At 41.1% G+C, this 26,113-nt stretch overlaps 1 protein-coding gene across 5 annotated transcripts; it reads left to right on the top strand.

Annotated features, from left to right (window-relative positions):
* The first annotated feature begins 1,508 nt into the window (after positions 1–1,508).
* LOC101174103 (translation initiation factor IF-2) lies at positions 1,509–24,915 on the top strand. Of its 5 annotated transcripts, XM_023956806.1 has the most exons (8): positions 1,510–2,133; positions 9,979–10,019; positions 10,368–10,596; positions 13,141–13,198; positions 13,307–13,388; positions 14,272–14,735; positions 19,657–19,794; positions 22,946–24,915. In XM_023956806.1, the coding sequence occupies exons 3-8, from the start codon at positions 10,463–10,465 to the stop codon at positions 23,483–23,485; spliced, it is 1,416 nt and encodes a 471-aa protein (XP_023812574.1). In that variant the 5' UTR covers positions 1,510–2,133; positions 9,979–10,019; positions 10,368–10,462; the 3' UTR covers positions 23,486–24,915. The 5 variants fall into 5 exon arrangements, with proteins under 5 accessions (XP_023812575.1, XP_023812574.1, XP_023812573.1 ...); XM_023956807.1 differs by lacking the exon at positions 9,979–10,019 and having other exon boundaries at positions 1,509–2,133; positions 13,310–13,388; XM_023956805.1 differs by lacking the exon at positions 9,979–10,019.
* The last annotated feature ends 1,198 nt before the right edge of the window (positions 24,916–26,113 follow it).

The raw sequence follows: 26,113 nt of genomic DNA, 5'->3' as shown, positions 1-26,113 counted from the left end.
TCTGAGGAGAGGAAGGAGCGCTGTCATTGTTTTGCACTTTAAGGGGGAGGTTGCCTTTCTAGGATGTTAGAGCAGTCGATAGCTGGGACAGATATAACTCATTGTGCTTCCACCTCAAAGTGATTCTCCTAGCTTCCAGGTCAGTGAAGCTTCAGTGGACTTCCCATAAAGAACTTTGCTGAGTACAGTAAGATTTCTCAGCCAGGACGGACCTTCTGGCTTATCAAAAAAGCTCACACCCAGACCATAGAGAAGAGGCCCTGTGGTGTATTATATACATTTTAAAATATACATAATATAATAGTATTTTGTAGGTACCCCTCAAGTTTAAAGACTGCATTTTGTGCATGAACAGCCCATATTTTTGAGACTGGGGCAAACAGACATAAAATATTTCCTGAAAGGTCATGAGACTTTCCTGTATTTAGGGTTAGGTTAAGATCCGAGGGTCAATAAACTCATGAATGATGGGGTGGATACACAAGCTAAGCAGGTGATGAGACAGTGTCAACTGTTGTCTAGAGATGAACAGACACCCCATGGCCATGATAATGTGATGCTCCAGGATGGTGATGCCTTTGCTTCCCTAATAGCTTCAATTATGCTGCAGCTATGCCTCAAATAGTCTCCAGTGGTGGTGTGAAGGATCAAAGAGAGGCAAAGAGAGAAGGTAAACCAAAAAAATGAGGTAAACACTATGAAGAATACAAATAAACTCCAAAAAAACAAAGAAAAAATCATCCACACATCATAAACAAGGAAAAACAAACAGAGAGACAGTTTGAAAATGTCATAGAGCGCCCTGGTGCCCCTGCATAAATACCAATAAAAACGGCCTGGTTAGGTTAGCAACTGAAATGATGGATTCCTGATACGCCCTTTATTAATCTGTCAACATTTTTTTGTGCATTGCAGGAGAATAGCCATAGTAATGATCTTTACTTAAAAAATTGATTTTCTTTCCAGTAGCAGTGAATGGTTTACATTACTTTTGGTGATTACGTTTCATGGCTGCCACAATTTCCAAGCTTTGAAGGAGCTTTGCTAATAAAAATTGCATTTTTTTTTTGCTTAAGATAACTCTTACTGAGTCTTCACCCAACCACGTTTTCCCATTTACTGGTTCAATATAATCTTTCTCCATAATTTATTCAACTTTTTTCAACAATGTGAAAGCATCTGAAGTGACTCATGGCTGAAACCAAAACGTATATGTTGTTAAAACCATTATATTTGTAGTATTTCAGTTGTTCTTAATGGGTGTACTCTTCCAGTTGGTGGTATTCTGACTGTGGCATGGATTGGCCCTCATACAGCAACACCGTCCTTTGCAATGATAGGTGGGTGTTCTTCTAGTGCTGTGAAAGATCCAGTAGGTGGCAGTAGTGGTAGAGGTAAATATTCTAAAGGTGTGTGAAGGTAGACGAAACAAAAACAATCAGAAGAAATACATATTTAGGAAAAATGTTTCACATTATTTTACCAGGTGAAAATGTATGTTTTTTTTGTATCAAGAGTCAGTCTTTTTGTTTTTGTTGCCCTCACATACCACTTGGACATTTTGTGCAGATTTTATCTCTCACAGTTTGCAGAGTTTATTGCCTCCCTCTCCGAAAAAGGATCATTCAATTTGTCTGATAGTGTTCGTCAAAAAGCAGAAGTTGGTCTATTCACCAGCCTCCTGCGTGCACTTCCTCGTACCACCGAGCCATGGCGCCATAATCAAAAAGACGGGTTCACATTTGGGGGGGTTCCACCTCTGCCTGTGTCACATGGAAGCGCAGTCGCTGAGCCGAGGGGATGCAAGGAGAGATGGAGGGGGCTTGAGGGACCGTGGAGGAGAAATCTGGCACTCGGAGGTAACACTGGAGAAAGCTCGGCGGCAGCGGGGAAGCAGACGGACTGCGTAAAGGCTCTCCCCCTCCTGGCTGGGGAGCGCGCGGACAGGGGGCGACGACAGGGGTCAGCTGGCATTTAGAGAGCACCACATGCAATATGCAGCATCCCTGTTTTGTGAAGCCCACGAGAGACAAGTTTTTTGCCTTTGGTTGATTATGTTTGCGTGGAGCGCCGGATCCGCAGGGAAGAGAAAACTGACAGAAGCGGATGCTGCGCCTCATATCTGTGAGCTGAGTGAGTACAGGGAAGCTATAGCGCAATGCCTGTATGACAGGCATAAGAGGGACGGGGGGGGGGGGGGGGGTGTTAAGGGGGGGTCATTCGTATGTGTCTTATAGATTCCACTCGATACGCGCATCCTTTACCGCACAAGCAAAGGCGCCTTGTTGTTCCTCTCTGCCTTGCTTCATTTTCTCATTATCATACACACACGTGCGCACAAACCTCCCTGCATCGCTCCCCCCCCTCCCCATACACTCATGTATGTTGGATTTAAGCTCCATAGAAACCATCTGAGAACCTTCCTCTAATTTGCGGGCAGAAACGCGCAGGAAGCGTCAAATCCTCCTGCTGCGGCCAGAAAAGATCATCAGCGTCGGACTTTCCTTTTAAAAGGTGCAGTCCCCACCAACAGCCATCCTCCTCTCCCTCCTCCTTTGCTCGCACATAAATACGGAGTGTTATTGGTTGGGCGGGTGGAGGGTGGAGGGGGGGGGGGGTCGCGCGTAATAAGTTGCCAGCTGACCTCGGGGACGCAGCATCCTTCCACATCCCCACTTTGATTCGGAAACGCTTTGATGATGGGAGATGAACACGGAGAGAGACATCTCTGACGCTGAGGGCAGCCAGACAAAACCCTGATAAAAAGCCTTCCCCCTGCATGTTAGTCCTTCTTTCTGTCAGGGCCTACAGCCAGCTTCTTTTATGATTATTATTTTCTGTCTGTATGCTTTAACCCTTACTCAACCTTTAAATCCTTGCCCGGTCAGATCGTCCGCCTCATCCCCTGAGCGGCAGTTTAACCTGTTGTCAGATGCATTACAGCACTTGGAGGTGTCAGAGCCCAGAGGCAGCCAGCAGCAGCCGAACCGTCAGCCCATGTGTGATTGATGCCTGCTGAGTGGGTGCCATCATGAGCCACACAAATCCACTACAGACACACCAACCCTCATCAAAACGTACACACTGGATGCTGATTTCGGCATCTCTTCTCAAGACCTTCCCTTTGCTCTGTTTTTTTTTTTTCTGGATGGGTGTCACACATGCATGAGTCAGCTCGGCACAGACAAACACGGAGCCTCTTCCACACCGCTGTCTTCCTCACAGTGCCGTGCTTAATCGTTGTTGCAAGCAAACATTTGACCTAATTCACATTCACAATAGCAGCCTCTCTCCCTCCCCACCCCGACTCACACGTTGCTGTTATTTGTGTCACAGAGGGTGAGGATTTTGCTCGACATCAAGTCCCAGGTGGTTCTCTTTGAACCTGAGCAGATTGGTGGAGAGTTGGCCATGGATGGACCGGCCGCATGGGCCGTCTCAAAAGAGATCCGGTGTTAATAATTATGAAAACTCATGTTAATGTGGCGCATGTTCCCAGAAAATGAAATGCTTCCTTGTATAAAGTTTACAGTGTTCCTCAAAACCCATTTTTTGTTAGAAACAGTCCCTTCATGGTTCAATGTACTATTGTGTGAATAAATCATGAATGGTCCTTAAAAGCAGCCTTTGAATATAATCTCACATGTTCAAATGTTGTCATTGCAAGACTCATTCATATGATGAAACTATGTTGAACTCAACAAATGATCTGGAAGAAGCAGCTGATGTGAACAGAACAAGCTTTTTTCCAGTTTGGTGGCAAAAAAATCAAATGAGCGTAAAGTTGAAATGATGTCAAACAAGCTGGATAGCTTCAGACTTTTGCCTTGAAAGGATTAAATGACAGTTATGGCCGTGCAGTTGCACACTTGCTAGTTGGTTGAACATATCGGATTCAAAGGTAGATATTTTCCTATGTTTCTGGGCATTTAGAGCTTGTTTGGCACGTTAGTTTCCCCATCACACACAAATGGAGATTAGATATCACAGAAGCCAAGACAGAGCTCCTGAAGATGGGATTCTTCATCTTAGCCATATGATGCCCGTTTGGTGGAGTTGGTTATTAACATAATTGCGCATTTTGTGGTACAAGCACCAAATTTGGCATGGATGTACTGTACCTTAGGATTCACTCTTTCAGAAAAGCATATTAACCATGAGAATATCCAAGATTTTAAAATATACATTATATAATAGTATTCCGTAGGTACCCCTCGAGTTTAAAGACTGCATTTTGTGCATGGACAGCCAATATTTTTGAGACTGGGGCAAATAGACATTAAATATTTTTGTAACAATCGAATGCTCGCCAACTGTACAAATTGCCATCATTTTGGACTTTTCCTGTGGCTAATGGGCTTTTCTGAAAGACGGGATCCAAATTTGCCACATTCTGTACCTGTCCCACAAAATGCACGATTTGTCTGAAATATCAATGTAACCGGCTACACTAATTGATAGAAATATGAACCAAATCAGTTCAGCTCCAATGGTACCTTAATTTATCTACTTGAAAGCAGAAAAAGGGTTAAACCTTTCTTTTTTATACTTGAAAATAACCTCAGGCAACAAGGGGTTAACAAAACCTATAAAAATGGATTCCAATTGATAATTTAAACAATAGAAGTGTCAAATCTATAGATGGATTTTCCTTTTCTGGTTTTTATTTTATCTAAAAAACAGATTTAATATTTTTTTTTAATTCCCTCTTAAATTCTAACTTTGCTTACTCGAACCTACTTTTAAAAAAATGTTTTTTTAATAGACATTCAAACATCTTTTGGATGTAAATTTGAAGCAAATTGAACTGAAATTGAATTCAAGCAGAAATCAAATCCTGAACTTGTGAATCAAAATGGCATTCATTCAATAATGTCGTCCAGGCAAGTCTTCAGTAAAACACCTGCAATGGTGAACCTGCATGCATGCAGGGGGGAATGGTAGTCTGCCAAGCACGCTGAAGAGGGGGTTCTCAGTGATAGGGGGAGCAAAGGCTTTGTTTGCCAGAGAGGATGTCGGTGGAAGGCAGTTTCTTCCCTTTTGCTCAGAGTGCTCGGTCCGATTGGTCGGCTCAGACGAAGCAGCTCGAGGGCCAGAAATTACACTGCAGTGCTGAAGCGTCACTCTGGCTTAACACTGCAGGCAGAGGCATAGGGGGACAGGAGGAGGGAGAAACGCCCGAGGAGGTGTGGACATGTAAGGGGAAAAAAGGAGAAAGGCCGGGGATTTCTTTGGGAAATGTGACAAGCCCTTCTCATCATCTTCTTCAAACACCTGCCACAAGACTCCTACGCATGTCCTCCCTCCTCCTCTTTCCTTTCCTGTTCTCCACACCTACTCTTTCCCTCCTTTTCTTCTGTCTCATTACCCTTTCTGTCGCCACTGCTGAGCTCTGCCATCAAAACCAGCACAAACACGGTTATCCTGACAATGCTGGAGCTTTGGATGAAATGATCGTAACCTGGGAGATTCACATTGTGCTTCAAATCCAACCCGATATTCCAGACTTCTCCCTCAGGAAGTGCTTTTGTTCAGATGTTTCAGCAGCATTGAAAGCAGGTCACAGATGGAAACTGCTGTAGAAACAGTTTTAAAAAGCCCTACTAGCTAAAATACGCTGCAGCCACTTTTCTGAGGCGTCTTCAAAGAAGGAACTGTATTAAACCGCATGCAGAAAATGTGAGTTATTCGCGGATCAGGCCAATAATAATGACATGGATTTAAATGTGTAAACAAAGCAGCTGTTCTCTTGCAGGGTACCACATCCTGAACTTAAAAGACGAATGTGAAATCAGTGTGCAAAGAATCACTAACAGGCTCGTGTTTGGAATTTGGCACAAATTGGATTTCATGCTGAGAACAGTCGGGTTCATCTACGCTGGATGTCTACAGAGAGAAATGCAAATTACCAACAAGTCTGGGAGACTGCTGATCAGAGCTATCTTGCTCACTCATGAACAGAGATTAACATTGTTTTTAGTTTTTGATGTTGGCTGCTGTTTGGGAGCCTCTAACTCAGCGTCATTTTTTCTCTTGTTGTCAGGCATCAAATCAGTCAACAACATCATGGAGGAGAAATTCATTCTTGTACTTCCTGGTCTTGTATACTTTTCTGTTGAAAGACACGTCAAGCTCATAAATCAAAATTTGTCCATTTTATTTTCACTTCAAGCTATTTAGGAAATAGTTTTTTTTTAAATCTTGATGCTTTTATCTGTCTTAAACTAGGCATGTCCAAAGTCCGGCCATGGACCAAAAACAGCCCACATTCAAACTTCTAACGGCCTTCAGGCCAGTAGAAGATTTCTTGGTTGTGATTGGCCAAATGACGTTATAAGCCGTTGTAAAGCTGAGGCTGCTAAACCTTCAGGGCCTCAAGGGTCAAACGAAACGAACTGATCTAATTGTTTTTCTGATCAAAACCACAGTGGTTTGTATTTTTAGAAAAGATAACGATTTGTTTTATTTTTTCCTGTTCACATGATTAAAATATCTAAGTTTACGGCGAGTATTTTATATGAACCCAGATTTAATGTTGACAAAAGGTTTTTTTCCAGGCAAACTTATTATTCTTAAAAAAATCTGAAATGAACAGTAATTTTGGTAAAATTGAAGTACGAATTCATTTCTGTTCTATGTGAAGAAATTAAAAGTCTTGCACCCCCCTCCAAAATTGTTATATACTTCATGTAATGTTATTATGAGGGTTCCAAGAATGCAGGCTGAATGGTTGGCCCTCAAACACTTTCACCTCACCAATTCTGTCCTCTTTTTAATAAGTTTGGAAAACCCTGTCTCGGACATTTTTGGGGGATCCTATTTCTCTTTATTTTTACTATTTTTTACCTGCTTATATCTCTTATTTTATGTAAATCTTTGGATTTTTTTACATTTTAAATGAGATTATATTAGATTTTAGCTAAAGCTTCTCTTTTTCATGATATGTGCTTTTACATTTCCTTATTATGGCAACTTTTAAACTTTTTAAACTGTTGAAGCATACTTAACAGTCAATTCAGAGCAGATCTGGGTCAGCTGCAGAGCATTTACATAAATAAGCATATTAAGCCATCAGTTTCTTCTTTCAGCATTCATACTTACAATATTTTAGGTGTTACAATTTTCCTAATTTGGTTTCAATTCCTTTATTGCCAATAAAAAATAACCCCCCTGGGTAGTTTGAATTAGCTTTGTAGATAATTCCCATCAGGTGGAGTCAGTGGTATTGTCGCGTAAATCCTTGTGTCCACCAGGGACATCAAACCAAAAAGTAAAATAAGCAAATATTTTGTAAGTTTTTGCTGAAATTATATCTTCTACCCAGAGTTGGCTGAGAAGTGACAGATGCTTATGTCAGCTGAAGCTGAAAAATGCCATTTAGGTTTCTATTATCATTTGTTCATAAAGTTCATGGCTGTAGTAAACCGGTCTATTTCACTGCTGTCGGGTCTCTCTCTTTGTAGCAGTTTTGGGTGTCGCCCGACCCACATTGACCCAAGCAGTCAACTCTGTATAAATTACAAAAGGATACAACTTTGCTCTGGTTTTCTTTGAATTTGATGCCTGTTTTTAGTCTCTCTTGTTTTACAGACGAACCAAATGTTGCACTTCCTCAAATGATCACTGAAGACTGTTTTTGATCTAATGGCCTTTTAATTCTGTGTTAAAAACTCTAATTTATTATCAAAAACAACATTTTGTTGAACCTCGTTCCAAATATTGCGAGATTTTTTGTCATTTTTCTCTCTTAATGCCAATTAAGTGTGTGGTAATGAGATGAGATTACATGATTATTAAGAATCCTGATAAATACAGGAAGTAATGGTGGAACTCTAAGCAGCACAGAATACACACTTAATAATTCTATCTGGCAAGAACCAGTCATGCAGCATGCGCTACAACCCCTCTGTTGCTTGTGTTTGAGATTTCCTTTGACTGAAATTTTTGAAGAAAGACCTCAGAAATTCTTGTGATTGGTTCGCTCTTTTTCTCTTAATAATGATAAACTAAACCTGTTGAAGTTTGTCAGAATATTTCAACCTTTTTTTTGTCGAGTTGCAGTTTGTACATATTAGATTAGGATTCTCTAAGCTCAGTTTGTGAATTTTTTACATTGTCGTACTGATAAATTAGATAATTTTTCTTGTGCAATGAAGACAATATCCCTAAAATGCAACTGGACCCATAAATGGGTCACAGCAACTATAATTAATGTCCACTTGCATCTCTTTCTGACTTTAGGCTCATTTATTATCCATTTAGGTGACAGCAGGCAAGAAAAACAGGTAACATTTGAACAACTCTGTCTATGAGTAAGTTGCTCAGTAATTAGATTGAATGGAATATGTGTGCAAAAAACAGACAGCTCTTTAAAAGCCTGTCTGCTGTTGATGTATTTTGTTTAAATTAACTTTCAATCATGTTTGAGTTATTTCTATGATAATGCAAAAGTCAAAAATGGATAAAGTGGCCTCAAATAAAGACGTTTGCCCCAAAAGAACATCAGAAAAGTTAACAGCTCTGAAGGGTGCAAAGCTTTTAAAGAGAAGAACAAATTTATGGACATTTTAAGAATTAAAACGAACACATTCCTATTTTAACGCAGATATGCTGAAAGAAAAGATCAAAATTCAATATACTATGTGGTTTGGGAACAAAAAATAAACAAGCAGCTAGAATTGGAACAAAACAGTTTGGCAGAACACAGGTTTGTTGATGCTGACGGACAAGTGACAAGCGCACATCGACACACATGAAAAACACTGTCACAGCTGACAGATGGCATGATTTGACAGAGATTAGGCTTGTTTGTTTGGTCTTCTGGTGTAGCTCGTTGTTTTTATTGTTTGTTTGAAACATACTGCCAAATAAGAAACAGTCTGGCAATCATAGGACTTGAAGAAGAAGAAGAAAAAAATAACAAGATGAAGACGAGATGTTTCTGTCTGTTGTGACTGCGGACGTGTTGATCTGTGCTCTGACTCATCGAGTGTTGCCCATAGTTGCCTGTTCTTGTGCACAGTTGGCTTTGTTTGTATTTAGACGTACAAAGGAATATTTATGTCAAAGCGAATGAGGTTTTTAGCAAAATTTGAGATGTGTTTTGTGTTTTATTGAACAAGAATACTAAAGAGAATGAATGTAGAATCAAACCAGAGAGACCTGGAATTCTGGGCTGTTGGGCAAGTGGGCTTTGGAGGCTTGCTGTGACACACATGTCTGAATAATTCCTCAACATCCCGAATCATCTTTTTCTAGGGATGTGCGGTCCCTTCACTTGCCCCTGTGTTGGGTGGGAATTAAAAGCCACTGCTTTAGGTTTTTTTCAAATAACACCAACTCAATGTAAAAACTTGTTATAGATCACAACGACAATTAGGAAAGCAAAACAAATAATAATAAACATCAACGTTTAGAAATAACAATAAAATTCCAGGAACCAAAAAAAAAAGATTGGATGACGACATTTGTCCATCATTTCAACAAAGGTTGTTTGACATGAAGCCATACTAAATATGCTCCGCAATAATCATGAAACTTTCATTCAGACATTGAAAACCCATTTGAAAAAATTCCAAACCTCAAAACTCAATCACCACTTTAAATTCAGTGATGTTCCATGGTAACTACCTTTTCTGGTTTCTTATTGCTAAAATTAAACGTTTTTATCATTTGTTTTGCTTTTTGAATAGTTGTGATTTTTATTATGTGTTTAACGATAAGTGTGTAACGATAAGTCCATAAATTGATTTATCCAACCAGATCAATCTGTCTGAGGCAAGCTGTTAAATTAATTCAAAATGAATCGACCTACACAATTAAAAAAATTTTGAAAAATGAAATAAATCCATTGTAATCAATCTTGGAAAATACTATTATTACAGTCCAATGTGTGGAAACACTTTAAATTTTGCAAAGAGATTTAACCATAAAGTTTGGTAGAATGTTCTAATAATGTTCCCTTTGTGTTATTTTGAGGTGGAAAAACAACAGTGGGTGGAACCTGGTGAAGCTAAAATGTAAATGGATTTGCCATTACTTTATGTTTACTTGTTTGTTTGTACACATATTTAATTCATACTTGATTGTCTGGAAAGAAATACAAGGAATCTGGAAAACTTTACCCGAACCTTTCAGTATCCAGGTATTTCTCTCTGAGTCACACTGGCTGAATTTTTGGCTAAAGATGTATTGCATCGATCTTAGGTCAGTAAATAAGAGTGAATTGTATTGTTCAAAAAGAACCAATGAATCGTATCTTCCACCAGAAATGATGATATGAATTGAATTGTTGTTAAAATCAATTGTTACACCCCAGTTGTAAAGTTTTGTCAATGTATAACTGAAGCAACCCTCTGTGTCCACAGAACACAGTGAGACCGTGACACCTCTCTGCGTGCATGAGCGTGAGGGTGTGAGTGTGTGTGCGTGCGTGAGAGCGAGCGAGCGTTAGCGCTCCCACATGGCCTCCATGCAGGACGGGCTGAACTTCACGGCTCCTCCCTACGGCAAGGTCCTGCTGCTGGGCGCTATCGCTGCTGCTTCGGCCTTCGTTGTTACCATTCTCATTGTGGTGCTCTGCGTGGGCTGCCAGAGGTGAGAGCAACACCATGCACGCATGTTTTTGCATTTCACACCAACACCTCACTGCAGCTGAATTCATCACAGGTTGAAACCCTGGAACAGTTTCAAGAATACAAGACTAATAAAGGGATTAAAATTGGGTTGCTGGAACATATAGAGAAAATAAAGAAATTACACATTTTATGTGTAAGATAGCCATCAGAAAAACATTTAACTATCAGGTATATGAATAGCAAATGTAGAAATTTTGGCCTTTAGGTAAGCTGAAGGTGTAAAAATCTGTACAGTTTCTTCTTTTATGCTGTTTCATTTGAACAATCAATTGTACTGAAAATTAATCTCCGTACAATTAATCTTCTTCCGTTTTGTCCCTTTTGGGGCCACGGGGCTGCCGGAGCCTATCAGGGGACATCAGGGGACATCCTGGACAGGTCGCCAGTCTGTCGCAGGGTCACATATCACACACTCATAGGGACAATTTAGAGTTTCCAATGAACCTATGAAGCATGTTTTTGGACGGTGGGAGGAAGCTGGAGTCCCTGGAGAAAACCCACGCATGCACGGGGAGAACATGCAAACTCCATACAGAAATCCATACATTTGGGTGTCTGTTATCGCCGTGATTTTTAGTTTTAAGTTTAAATTTAGTTTGTGCATACATTGTATTTTTTCTTGTATTTTGTAAGGTATTGATATTGGCGCACACACAGTTACCCATGGAATGTATTGTATGAATTACAAATCAAGAATTACACAAACACAAATCAAGTAAGTCTATTTTCTCTCCATAATTTAGCATTTACTGTCATGCAGGTCATGCAGCCTTTTCCCCTGCATTGACGCATAAAACAACTTAAACCACTGAATCTCTGGCAAAGATTTTCATACATTTTTCTTTAATCGTGAACATTGTTATCTCCTTCTGGGGGATGTATTTAGGGCTGTTTGGTCTGTTTGGTCCAGATGAGATTAGTCTTCTCAGATAGTCCCCCTTTTTTGGCCAGGTTTGAAGGTTCATCTGAATTCTGACTAATCAATTAAGTAAATTGTTGTCCACCCGAAAATGAAAGTTGGGATTTGCTTCCAAGTAAACCATGACAAGCTATCAAAGTGAATTATATAGGTGCAGCGGTTGGGCAGTTGAGTTCTGATTGGAAGATTGCAGGTTCAATTCTGGCATTGTCTGCCCATGTGTCGAAGTGTCCTTGGGCAAGACACTGAACCCCATGTTGCCTCTGTCTAGCTTGCTTGGAAAGTATGAACAAAGAGGACATTTCAGCAAACCCTGGTCTCAGCCCATTTGTAAACAGAGCGTGATGCAGTTCACTTTAGAGTGAATGCATACAGACTTTTAGTGAGCCATAGAGTGGAAGCAAACAAAAAAGGTGTAAATGACATAAGTGCTGTGCATTACAAAAAGCAGAGAGAACAGCCCAAACTGGGTATCTGCATAAGTGTGAATCATGGAAAAGTTTTAAATATCTGGGGGGTGAAGTGTGTTGTTCTGAAGAGGTGCAGGCACCTCTTTATACATGAAAAAAGAGGACTATAAACTAGCTGGTTTTCTCATCCTGGGTTCCTAATTACAGGTCAAAATGTGTTTTATTGGCTCCATGTGCCGCTAGATTTTTTTTAGCCTTTGTTCCTTAGTTTAGGACATGCAAAGAAACCCAAATTACATTAGTGCTGTGCATTTCCACAAGAAAAAAGAGGAATAGGGTTTCATAGTACTTTTACATTGGGAATTGGGTCATCTAGACCCACTAGACAGTGCGCTGAACTTTTTTCTTCAATGATTTGTGATCTTCACTGGTTTCCATTGAGTACATGAAATCCTCTCCACCTTTATCCATCTTTGTCATGGTAAGGAGAACACGTCAATGGTCATCTTGACCCCATAGGATAGCACAAGGGTTAAAGGGAAGTAATTAAGTGCAATAAGTCATTTGGATTTTATTAGAATTCAAATTTCACAGCTATTAGAGATTCAATTTTCAATTGGTAGGTGGGTGGAGCCATGATTTGGGTGAAAAAAAGCTCTGCCTTTACTCTTTTCTGCCTGTTTGCTTAGTTTTGACATAAGTTTGGTGGAGCAAACTCAACGTGCTCGCCACACTTCTGGCTCCATTTTGCTGTCCTGAATCCAATGGGCAAAGTCAGGGATTATCCCTCCAGTGGATTTATGTCAATGGTTCCACCAAGTTATCTGGGTCTCTGGGTCTACATGTTCTTCTCCTAAATATGGTTATTTCATAAACTGCATTAGTTTTTGCCATCACTGTAGTTCCATTCAGCATTGATTAAAGTACTACAGCTTGTAAGTTTTTTCTTCTTCCTACTGCTGCTGAGTACTTGCCAAAAGGAAAAGGTAAGGCCTTCCAACAGTCGGTTCGGGGTGTACTTTGCCGTCACCCGACAGTAGCCGGGACAGGCTCTGGCAGCCCCATGACCCCAAAAGGAATACAGCGGGTTAACAAAATAGATGGATACTTTTTTAAATCTGAGTAAAAATATCCAGATAGTCTTGACCTTTCCTGTTTTTTGTGTTTTTCAAAGGAAGGGGAAGGCACACAATGTTCCTGGTGAAAGTGGAAAACACCGTCTCATGGACATGGTAAGCATCTTTACAGATCACCTTTGTAATAAAACAATATCAAACAACAGAACACCAGTTTAGTCCCAACCAACACTTCAATGGTCCGGTGTATGTCTTTTGTCTTAGCAGGGTATACTCAAGCAGTCCAAACTGCGGTCAATCAGTAAATCAGACACTGAGATGAACAAGATGAACTGCAATGGCAAAAGTGAGTCCATGTTTCACATTCCAACCCTGACCTGTGCTCTGTTAACTGTACCTCTGTGTCACCCAAATGTCAACTTTTCAGGAGTGTTGTTTTCGTTGCATGCCAAGATTGAGTATGCCATCGTTCAAGAGGATTTTTGCAATCTGAGATGGAGAGGTTGAAAACTATTCTCAAAAGCATCGGGCACAAGTATTCAGACATTTCACTTGAAAGCATGAAAATCGGCAGAGCTGGAGACTGAAGGTTTTCACTCTACACCTTTCACATTCCCTGCACACTTCAGTATCTGATCTGGCCTTAAATTGACTCAAAAGTAAGTCATTTATTGCAGGACGAACTGATAAAAATCATAAAACTGAACTCACATCATGTCAACCATGTCCTACTTCTATGTGCAGTCTTCATCTGTGAATGTGAATCTATCTAAAAACACAAGTTCAGAGTGCCAAATCCAATCATGGAGCTCCGTTCCTGGCAGTCACCAGGGATCTGCGTTTGTGGGCGCAGTGACAGTGGCCTAAGAGGTTTTCAAGAGATCTAAACATATGCTCTGCTTCACACTTGCTTCCACTGCAGTGCTCTGAAGCCAATTTGGATGCAAATTCTTAAGCATCAATGTCAGTTCTCACCTTCCTGTCAATCTCAGACGTTTTTGACTTTTTGCAGTGAGAGATTCATTCATGTTCACAAATGTTGGAACCATTGTTTACCACAAAAGAAGCAGGAGGATGTGAATTCTGTTTTATGAAGGGTGTCGGCTGTTGAGGCCGTAGGACAGCGGGCTGTATGCTCCTCGCAGTGGAATCTAAAAAGGAACGTCCAGCCAGCATGGACCTTCTGCTGCTGCCCAGCTGCCGGTCTAACTCTGACCTTCGTTCTCAAGGCAGGCAGCTTCCCCAGATCCCCTCTGGGACTGGAGAGGACGGCGAGCACACTTACTCTGAAGTGGGCCAACGCTCCTCCACTACACGTACTGACGATACCCTGTACGCCATGGTAGGCAGGGCCGGGCAGACGGACACTCCAGCCCCTCCAGCGGTGCCTGCCAACACCCCAGCACCTCCAGACCCAGACGGGGACGTGGAAGAAGGACTGCCTGAAGCCGAGGCCCCGGTCATGACACCCCCTCAACCTCCAGAGACTGCAGAGTACGCCTGCGTCAGGAAGCTGAGGAAGGCAGAAAAGGCGCCACAGAAGAGGGACAGCGGGACGGATATGGGCGATCCGCCGGCGCCTCCTCCACGACACGCTCCACCTTCACATCCAGCACCTCCTCCACCACACCCCCACAGCACAAAGTTGCCCCGACGAAACATTGAGGCCTTTAATGTCCCATCATTCCCAAAGGTTGGTAAAGTCAAACAATCTGCAACCCTTTGCTGCCACTCATATATAACACTGTTAATTATCATTCAGGTGTGTCTTAATTTTGACAGAGAAATGTCATAAACCTCCAGTATTGGCATTCAATTACTGATTAATTTTAGTGCAAGCCTAAAACAGCAAAAAGCCAGAAGTAATGGAAGCATGCAATCATATTAAATGACATGGCTCTTCTAGGAAAAGAGTCTGATTTATTAAGATCACTTGCAAAGATTCCAAAATTGGCTATGGAAACTACTGTGCAGTTAATAATAGGCTCAAAAAACAGTTGTCAAATGACGATTTGAGTGAAAAGAACATCTGATGGATCATAGTAGTAGGTTTAGGGGCTGTCATCTGGACTTAGGTTTTAAAGTTAGAAGACGTTTCACCTCTTATCCAAAAGGCTTTGTCAATTCTAAAATAGCTGGTAAAAAGCTGGTATATATGCGCTCATGGGGGAGGAGTCAGACCTGAAACTGGATGGTGTTGTCAACTTAGCCTACATGGTTTCGGGTCATTAAGAGTCCTTTGTCCTCAGCTGGGGGTTGGGGAGCCAGTGACTCCCTCCCCAAACTGGTCATTTCTTTCAGCTGTTAACGACCCAGGTGGAACTGGTTGGTTTGTTTGGGTTTCAGAACACCACCGTAGATGGATGGAAGAATAAACCTGAGACCACCATTCTTATTAAGAGAAGGTTTATCCTTCTTGACAAAGATGGCATCTTTCACTCCTCGCTCAAACCAGGTCTGACTCCTCCCCCATGAGCGCATATATACCAACACTTATACCAGCTAATTCAGAATTGACTAAGCCTTTTGGATAAGAGGTGAAACGTCTTCTAACTTTAAAAACTAAGTCCATGTGACAGACCCTAAACCTACTACTATGATGGAATCAACATGGATGCATGAGAGTCTTCATCGAAACACCTGATGGTAAATATAGATATAAAAACAGTCATTGTAATCTGATTCATCGCTGATAAACAACATTGTTGATCTATCTACTCTTCTTGTTCTACCAGAAACACATATCATATCTGATTATCCAATGAAAAAAAAAGCCAAATGGAGTAAATGTGTGGTTTATTTTGCTTGTTTAATCAAAGCGAAATGTTTTTCTATGTGCCATCAAGTTTGCATACACTTCAGCTCAGACAAACCCATTGTAAATTAGGTGTAAGGGTTCAATTTCTGTGATCTGTGAAGAATGAAAGTTCTTTGGGGTTGTGTCCAGAGTGTTGTCATGTTCCCCTATATTTTGATAGTGAGAAAAACAGCCGATGAACTTGTACAAATAGTGAAAGATACATGGCTGAAATCTTAGAACACCAAGCTGTTCTGAGGTTTAAACACAATTTTCCTCTTGGTTCCTCAACCCTTGTAAAACAAGTTGTGATAATGGTAGGTTTTAGCTCACAGTAACTGGATGTTACACTGAAAACTTGACTTAGTCTGCTTTTTTTTAGTTTTATATTGAAAAAACTTTACTTGTTGAAGGTTTATGATGTGCCCAAAATTTGCAATCAGACTATTGTCGTCCTTTTATAGATGCGTTTGGAAGAACACATGCAGTTGAGAGTAGTGCTGGTTTTTGCAGTTTCTTGCTTTTTGCACCTGGTTTGTAATTTCTGCTTTGTGAAATTTGTGAGGATGTTCATGTTTAAAGTCGACTCACTGCAGAATATTGATACATAACTCATGTATAAACAAACACAGAACACATGGAGGCCTGCCAATCCCATGCATTGTGTTTAAAAAAAACCTGTATCCATTGATGTGATATCCTTTAAGAAAGAGAAAATTTACTGCCAGAGGCATTTCTGATTGGTAGATTTATAGACATGAATAAACTGCTTCCCAACAGCCACACTTGTGAATTTCACCTGGTGACCACAGAGACAATCACCCATGCTGTCTGCTGTACTGCTTCCTGAGGCGTAGTCGACCTATTACAGCCTGAGATTTTCTGATATTGGGGGTTCAGCATGCCCTCTAAAAGAGAAGGAAACAATTCAAATAAGGAAAGAAAATGTTGCAAAGTTACTTTCAGGAATCTAGGAATGTGATCTATTGACCAAGTTTACTGTCGATAAATAACATTTTAACAAACGTAATCGCTCTAAACATGCAAACATCGTGTCCCCTTTGAGTGAGTAGCTTCTCTCTGAAGTATAAGCAGGGATGATCTAGTTGGTGAACAGTGATGTTCTTGTTGTTTGAAACCTGTTGTGCTTTAGAATTAAAGACCTTCATTTTGTCCTTCCTCGGATCAGTGTTTTGATTAGATTTATCAACTGTAGCTTCATACTGTGTAAGAATCAAAATCTTGGAAATGAATGACTGAAGAAAACTTAAAAACTCATTTGTTAGTGTTCCAGTTAATGCTAAGGACACAAATGCAACTGCCACCACGTGACGGAAAAGCATAAGCAAAATCTTCAAGATTAGCTGCTGGCATCCCATTTTTACCAAAACATCGTTGGTTTGGTAATGATTGTAAACAGCAGCAGTCAGGCAGCCGTCAATCAGGCGGGGATGACGTCATTAATAAATCAGACAGCTACAGGGGGTTGGCATCCAGATCACCGGCAGGCAGCAGCCCTGAATGGACGATGTGTACATGTGTCCGGGCAGCAGCCATCCATGTCAAGTGCAGCTGCCCAACACTCTGTGCTGCAACCACGGCCTCGCACAATAACTTCTCCTTTTTCACCCTTCTTGTTAGTGTTGCTCTTCTTCTTTGAGTACTGCAGCAAGCACAGTGTTCTGTCTTCTTCATATTCTTCTTAGCATCTACCACAATTTGTCAAAAGGCAGTTCTCTGACTCGCTGTGGTGTTATTAACACCACGATGAGCTTTGTGCAGCATTAATGTGGTCTCCCAATTTATATATAAGAAGACATAATAATGGATTGGATTTTTCTGGGCTTTTGCAGACGCTCACAGCGTTAACAATGTGTAGTCATTATTCGTTTACTCCTCATTTATACTTGGTGATGGTAACTACTGACGTTGCCACCGCTGCACTGGGGCAGCGGTGGCACATGAGTTATGTATCAATATTCTGCAGTGAGTCGAGCAAACATGTATTCTGGATGCTGTCACACTTTGAAATGTTGTATCTAAAGTGGACCATTGGGAGCAAACAGCAATGTTAGCAAAACAATTAGCGGTGCACGCTGAGGAGCGTTCACTCACCGCAGCAGCAGACGTTTGCTGCCAGTACGCGCCTACAACCCCTCTGACCCTCACCGGGACATTCATGAGAATTTTTTAACAGCCCTCATTGAGTGCCTGGGCTGCCGCCGTCCGATTTCTAATTAAACGGTGGGACGGCAGCATGGGGACAGGGGGGTAGCAGTCTGAAATTGGCCGGTCATCAGACAATTTTGGGGACCTTGAAGACCCTCCCATCAGTTAATTATCACGCTGCTGCCTTCCTACATCCCACCTGTCACTGGACTACCAACCCACAACCTTGAAATGTGTCTGGGAGAACACTGGCCGATGTCATAAAATCGTCTGGTCGTTGTTTAATTTTCATGTTTTCTCAAAACCTCCTCGACCACACCGGGGTGTGTAAAATGGCGACTGCTGCCTCTTGATTACCAATGCCAACACGTGGCCACCTGCCGATTTTGCTGAAAAACCTGCATTTAGGTCGCTGCGCTGTTGCATTTGGGGATATATGACCTAGGTTCAAGGGTTGAACACATATCTAAATATTATTATAATTCACTTTATTTCAGACTTGCATGCGGCCCATAAAAGAAGACAGATACAACATACATATTGATTTGGTTCGATTGTTTTGCTTTGCATTTTTGGACTATTTCAATCCAAGCTTAAGAGAGAAATGTGGCAAGAAAACTTTTTTTAAGACAAAACAAGAAAAAGCTGCATTTCATTTCTGCTCAGTCACTTTTTTTTTCTTGCAACAGGACAGCCTGACTTTGATATTGTTTTGTGAATTTGTGGAAGTCGTAAACGTTGAGGGAGAACTTACAGCTTCTGGATTGTTAGTGGTCCTCCAGAGGTCTGAGTGCAACAATAGACCAATTCATCCAGAACAGAGCAGGAGTGATGAGTTGTGCACTAGACTAAGTAACAGCCATGAGGAATACCAGTTTCAGGTTGAATCCATACAGATTTCTGACTGATAAATAATTGATTTTGTTTTTTGTCATGGCGGCGTTACAGGTTTGAAAGACATGCTTTTAGTGGTGTGAGTGCAGGGATCAGGATCAGGAGAGTATTCCTGTGGTTCTGTGTTGACACTGCAGCGGATCTGCATGGCTATAAGTGTGCCAGTGTTGCATTTTCTTCTGCTCTCTGCTTCCTTAGGCGTTGTGAGATGCTGGCACTCCTGCAGAAATCCCTTTGAAGTCTGGGGAGTGAGCTGTTTGTTTTGTGGAAGTGTTATTGGTGATTATAGGGAGTTTGAGCTCTCTGCAGTCTGTCCCTCCTCCATGTGTTCACAGCAGCAGACATGCAAGCCGGCTGTTCGTGGCTCCCAGCTCCCCTCCAGGTGTCAGTGGGAGACTATTTGCTGCCCTGCATGAGGTCAGCAAGGTCGCTCCATCAGCTGTGACCTGGGTTCAGGAACATGCACAGTTCACAGGTGTACACGTGTAAGCGGTCTGCTCGCACATTTGTTTACCATCCCTTTCCGAGTGGCTGATGCAACACATTGAAACCGAGTCATTGAAAAGGCTACATCTTTTAGAGGAAGCTGCTTCACACAGAACAAATCCGTTTTGCATGTTTGCAACAATACAGCTCTTCTCGAAGAGGTTCATCTATTGTCCATTTCCGGTCTATTCTCTCAGATGTCGCTCTGTTTTTATGATTCAGTCTGCACAAACATTTGATTAGTTGTGATTTGTTGTTCTGTTGACAGGAAGTGATGTTTATGGGCAATGGAGAGCAGTACATCTGGAAGCCTCCAGAGGATGAAGACGTGTTCGTGCTCCAGAATAAAGCTGCGGGCCCGCTGGGCGCGCACACCGTGGAGAATATTCAACCGTCTGCTGCTGCTGTGAGTGAACGCTCCTCAGCGTGCGCCGCTAATTGTTTTGCTAACGTTGCTGTTTGCTCCCAATGGTCCCCTTTAGATACAATATTTCAGAGTGGGACAGCATCCAGAATACATGTTTGCTCGACACAGTTCTTCTCTGAAGTTTCAACAAAGTTGCATCAATTTTCTTGAAACACAGGCTCTAAACGTTTTGCATTCATTTTTAAATGTCAATGTTAAAAATAGAGGATATTTTTGGCTAAATGACCCTTGACTGCTTCTTTGCCTTGTCCAAAACCAATAAAACATGGTTCTTATTTAGCTTCATATTAATCGTTGAATATTTGTTCATCTTCACCTTTTTTTTGCAGGATTGAAGCAAATGAAATTGGAAAATTCTGCAAACTTACAGATGCAAATAACAAACTGAAGTATGCTGTTAGACATATCAGAAAAAATTAGCACGATTCACCAAATACTTTACAAAAATATAGGTGTAAGTCTTTATTTTATTTTTAAATCAAGCGTACTACTAAAAGCACTAGAATTGGAAGGTCTTTTTCTGCCTCTTTTTAAAAGATAAAACTTCTCTCTAGAATCCAGGAAAATCTTAGAACGCTGAGTAATCTTTCAGCAAAAAGCTCTGGTTACATTTTTATATTTGGAGTTGTACAAAATGGACCGTTGCAATTAAAAGCTTTTCAGATCTGGAGTTATCAAAAAAAAGGAAACATGGCAAAGGTGGTTAGTTGTTTGTATTTGACATTTAAATTCACTAAAAGATTAGTAGTAACTTGTTTGGACAATCAGTTAAAGTCACACTGATCCTCTTTTGATCTTTTTTTAAAACGTTCCCAGTGGTCGTTTAATTATGAGTGTGCCGGTTTTAGCTCAAATCAAAAAACGTGTCGTTTTCTAAGACAGTTTTTTGGCGAGCAGCAGGAATTCATTAGAAAGTTGCCTCTAAGTTGTTCATTTAGTGATGTAAGGTTTGTGTGTCTACAGTTCTCTGCTCTCTCTCACATGGTGGGAGACAATGATTTTCAAAAAATTGTGCAGCGGCATGAAATCCTAAAGTTTCTGCGGTTGCCTCCCCATCGTAGGGTGGCAGTTTGTATTTTTGATCGTAGCATAAGAGGCATCTTGCAAGCTTTTCATGTTGACATTAAAGTAGTTTTATACAGAATGACAAAACTGCTTGAGTTTGTGTTCACAATGGCCTGACACTTATGCCCAACCTAAGTCTGCATGGTACCAATAAACTCAAACACACATGAAAATAAATTCAGGTTGAGCACCAAGAGGTCAGCCCCCAGGACTTCCTTTGGATTTCTCTATATTCTGCTTTTACCCTTTCTCTCAAGTGGCCACGGTAAACTTCTTACTGTGAGGTCATAACAACCACACCTCCATGAGGGTCTCACACAAAAGTTATTACTGCTAATTAGTTCATTTAGGAAAATTTATTTTTAAGACATCTCGGAATGAAGGCTAAGATATAAGTATCTCACTGAAAACACATGAAGGCAGGACTTTATGGGCAATGGTTTAGTGACAGTTGAATGTCTGTGGTACTTAGCCAGTGATCAGATCTAGTACTAAAATGTCAATGCAGAGGTAGAAGATACCTGTCTGTAAAGTTGGGCTGGAGTCAAACACACGTTGATGTTTAAGAAGCTTTGGTGTCAGAAACTCAGATCAAAGCTTGGAAAAAGAGCTTAAAGAGCTTTGTAAGTCCTATTTTAGATTAAAGCCATAACATTAACTATAAGTATTTCTTTTGCGGCAATGGAATGTGAAAGATATTTTTTTTTATTTCCACCAACAAACAGTAGCAACAGAAAGCTTTGGTTTTGCCTGTTTATTTTTTCTTTTTAATTTTTTAGAAGTAAGTGGTGTGCAGGTTGATCAATCAGTTTCATTCATCATTCATTTTCTAAACTGTTTTATCCCTTTTGGGGTCACGGGGCTGCCGGAGCCTATCCCAGCCACTTGTGGGCAAAGGCAGGGGACATTCTGGACAGGTTGCCAGTTTGTCACTACAATCACACACCCACACTCATTCACACCTAGGGAAAATTCACAGTTTGAAGCATGAAGCATATGTATATAAAGCATGTTTTTGGTGGGAGGAAGCCGGAGTCCCCGGGGAAAACCCACACATGCACGGGAGAACATGCAAACTCCACAAAGGTGTTCTGTTTCAGCTCCCTCAGCTGGGACTTGAACCGGGGGGGCCTTCTTGTTGTGCGCTACCGTGCAGCCATCCACATCATATAAGCGTTTTCAAACTTCATGTTTTGTCTGCTCCTGAATCATAATGATTTGAAGAAAAGAAATACCGTAGTCAGAAATGCTATTTAAAGCTTAATTTTCTTAATATATGTCCTTCATCATGAGAACAATGCCACAAGAAAATGTAAAAAAAACCCACAAAAAGTACCTTTTTCATTTAAGTGGGTCTTTTAACATTGAATACACTTAGATAAATGATACTGTCGGCTGTTTCTTTGTCTTACTCAAAACAAAAAATCATGGTTCTTATCCTGCTCTATGTTAACCTGTGTTCATCTTCAATTTTTTGTTTTTTTGCAAAAATGAAGCAAACAAACTCAGAAATTTTCTAAAAACTTACAGATGCAAATAACAAACATATATATGCCAATACATTAGTAAAATAAATAAATAGCATCATTTGCATTAAAGAAATGTCACAAAAACATGTAATAAACACAAAAAACACAATTTTGAGCGGGTCTTTAAAGAGTCAGGCGATTCCTAAATCAATCAAATTTGGCACATTGCATAACTTTTAATATTTGAAGCTTCTTATATATAATGACATTTATTATTTATTTATTTATAATTTATAACCCTCCAAAATGCTGCTTTAAAGATATTACATCTGTCATCTATTTGTGACACTTCCAAATTCTTGTAGACACACCCATTGGTTTGTATTTAAAGTTGCACAATAAAAGGGAAACTTATTAGCAGAAATCTTTAGATTGACTTTTGAAGTTATTTGTCAATAATTTGTTTTCAGTGTTTTCAACTAAAATCAGTATGATACTCCTTTGTTACTGAGTAAAGTCCTGGTTGTTCATCTCAACCAGCTTTTCTAGAAAACCTCATAATTTAAAATCCTTCCAATGTTTCTATTGGACTTCAGGTGGCTGAGATGTACTCTAAAGTCTGCAAACCTGGAAAGAAGAAGAGAGCAGTGCCGGGCTCTCCCCCAGCCAACCTTGGCTTCCGGACCTTAGGTCGAGGTGAGCGGGACCGAGACCGAGACGGTGGCTTTAGTGTTGTGGTCAAACCCCAGACATGGGCCCCTCAGGAGGGAAAAGCGGTCGGAGGGCCGCTGGACGACCATTGCTACGAGTCCATAGGAGCAGAGGAGTGTGACCTGGCCTATGAAAACGTAGAGGTCGGCGGTGTTTGGAAGCGAGAGAGGCCCCCCAACACCTGTGCCACCTTGCGGCCGAGGAGGAAGAAAGCCCAGCAGCCCTTGCAGCAGCAGCATCCCCCTCCACCGCCGCCCACACAGCAGACCCCCAAGTTACAACACCTGCCCGCAAAAGCGCTCCTGCTGCCAGGGGAAAATCTGTACGAGAGCATAGGCGACCTAAAGCAGGGCTCGGCCACTTCCAGCACGACCACCATCTTCACCTTCAATGATGGCATGGAGATGTACGTAACAGGGCTCTGAGACAGCGGCTGCACTGTGAACCCCTTTTCCTTCCAACACAGCCGAGCCACAGAGAGTGACGGCTGGGCCCCTGTCATGCTCATCCACACATACTGTTTACATTCAAGTCATAACATCAAGCTTTTCACGGCTCCAGAGGCCTTGGGGTAGTAAAGTTGATCTGTTATGACCTGGGCTGAATACAAAGTCCTGAAAAAACGTCCAAAGGTAGTGAAAAAAAAATGAGCACAAGACTATTGCAGAGTAAAATCTGTAGGTAAAAGTAGCACTTCCGTCGTACTGATATGTGCAAAGCACAATAACGTTAAAAAAAACCTAAATTCCTCAATTCTGGTGGGTTAAAAATGGGTGTATGTGGTCCAAGGTGGACCTCTTTGTGTAAAACATTACGGTAGCAAAGCTTGTGAACAGGCCTTCCCGGTTTTTGATGAGATGTGAACCCGGATGTAGTTAAATGATTAAAAAAATATATATATCAAAATACTTGAAAGCTCAGGGACCAAGAAAAGTGACAAGAGTAGTATTAAAGAAAAAAGAAAAAAAACTTTGCACACATTTCGCATTCCTCCTAAAAGATTCAGATCATGTTCATACTCAGAGAGCCGATCAGATACTTCCCTCCATCTTTCACTCCTCATGGACTGAACACTGTCTCCCCTGCCTGTAAATGATGTTTTTACTTTGTTAATCCTGTTTCTGCACTTTGCCTGCTACAAGTTGCATGCCTATAAAAGCAAGAAAAAAGAAAAAAAAAAGTCAAGCACTGTCATGTGGTACTTCTATATGAATGTTTTTTTTTTCTTTTTTTTGTTTTTGTCGTTGGTCTTTTAATTTATTTAATTTTTAGCGTGTTGCTTTATTTTTTTGTAGAGTTCAGAGCCTGTTAGATTAAGGATGTCCTCGGCTTGGCAGGGCTCCCCTGGAGCTGGGAGGATTCTTGGTTTCCTCTCCCGTGCACAGATGAAACAAAGAACTGTTCGAGTCCCAAAGGGGGAGACAGTCCACTACACCCCTCTCCCAATCACCCCCCTCCCCCCCCTTGTCTGCTCAGACCTCATATCTGTGGAGCGTTCATCTCCATAGTCCCTTGCCTTGTGGTCATCACAAATCTGCTTTGGTTTCATCATAGTGCAGCGTGGAAAGCTACAGTAGAACTGATGTGTGTTAGCAAAATGTCACGTCTCATCATCCTGCCACTGACAAACACTCTGTTATCTGTGTTGAAAATATCGCAGAAACGACTACAGAAAGAAAAAAAAAGATAAATGAAACAAGCAGTTCGCTAAGCAGCAGAGCATCACCCCGAGGATCAACACACTGAAATTGTATCCAAAAATCCTGGACAGTAACTTCACTCAACCAAATATCCCCAGCGAACAATGTGATTACTCTGTATGTTGATGCAATGTGTATGTACATGACAAAAAAAAGAGAAAGAACAATAAATATATCATCAGTGTCAAGAAAAATCTATCTTTTCCTATTATTTTCAACTGTGTTTTGGAATGACTTCTGTTGTGACACAAAATGCAAAACAGCTGCAATGTAAATTTCGGTGTATTCTGTTCGTTGTTTTTCAAAGCCATGAAGCTACGGTGTGTTCTTGGAAAGCCCTGCTAAGTTTATTGTGGCAGCTAATGTTGTGTGTTTGCTATTAAGACGACAGGGTCTTGTACTCAAAAGCGTGTAATTAAGTGCTAAAGTGCAAAAGATTGTAATGTTTTATATCAAGATTACTATTCATGAAATGTCAGTCAAGTTTATACTTTTGTAATAAAGTGGCACTTTAAAAAAATATCGTTTATCTCACAGTCTCACTTATTAAAGTGGACAGGAAGTAAATTTTATGGGAGCTTTTATTTTATTTTTTATTTTTTTTGCTTTAGTAAAAATAAACATCTGTGTTTTTAGGACAAAAAAACACTAATGGTTTTACTCTTGAGGTCTTTGTATTTCCCCCTTTCACATTCTTGTGTGTTCTTGAGGGAGGTGGCCCCTCTCTTTTTATTTCCCTATGAGTGCGCACGTGCCAGAGTAGTGGGGTTTGCGTCTGAGTGGCTGTTGGGGGAGAAATGGGGTGGTGGGAAGGAGGGGGGCGGTAAAAAAAAATAGGTCACCCCTTAAAACAAAAAGCTTGCAGTCAACATCGCAGCCATCTGCTGCATTTTAATTGGCGGGCCTGTCTCCATGGTAACAAGTTAACCTTGAGGCAGCGGTCACGTGGTGCTGCTGTCTTGGGGAATACGGCGTACGTGGCGTGACATCCCTGATCAAAGTGTCAGCGAGTCGTCGAGAAGCCGGCACGCGGGGTCGGAGCAGCGGATGGATGGAAGGACTGGAAGTCGGCTCGACAGCCACGGCGCACGTGAGGAGGCATCGCGGTGGATGAATGAGAGAGGTCGCCCCATGTGGGAGGAAAACACGCGGTGATGAGGAGGCACCGCTCTGAGCGTGAGGTCGTAAAGCTGCGAAATTGGGCCATAATAGGGAGTCACTGTTCGAGAGGAGCGAGCTCAACACAGAGGAAATTTATATTTTCCTCTATTTCTAAAGCATTTTTTAAATGTATGCTTTGCATTAATCTGTTTATTTTTATTGCAAGGGGAAAAAACGGAGAAAAATCACATT

The sequence above is a fragment of the Oryzias latipes genome, chromosome 7 (assembly GCF_002234675.1).
Source record: "Oryzias latipes chromosome 7, ASM223467v1".
In the NCBI taxonomy this organism is placed as follows: Eukaryota; Metazoa; Chordata; class Actinopteri; order Beloniformes; family Adrianichthyidae; genus Oryzias; species Oryzias latipes.
The sequence above is the reverse complement of the archived record's forward strand: the minus strand, read 5'-3'. Positions and strand labels throughout refer to the sequence as shown.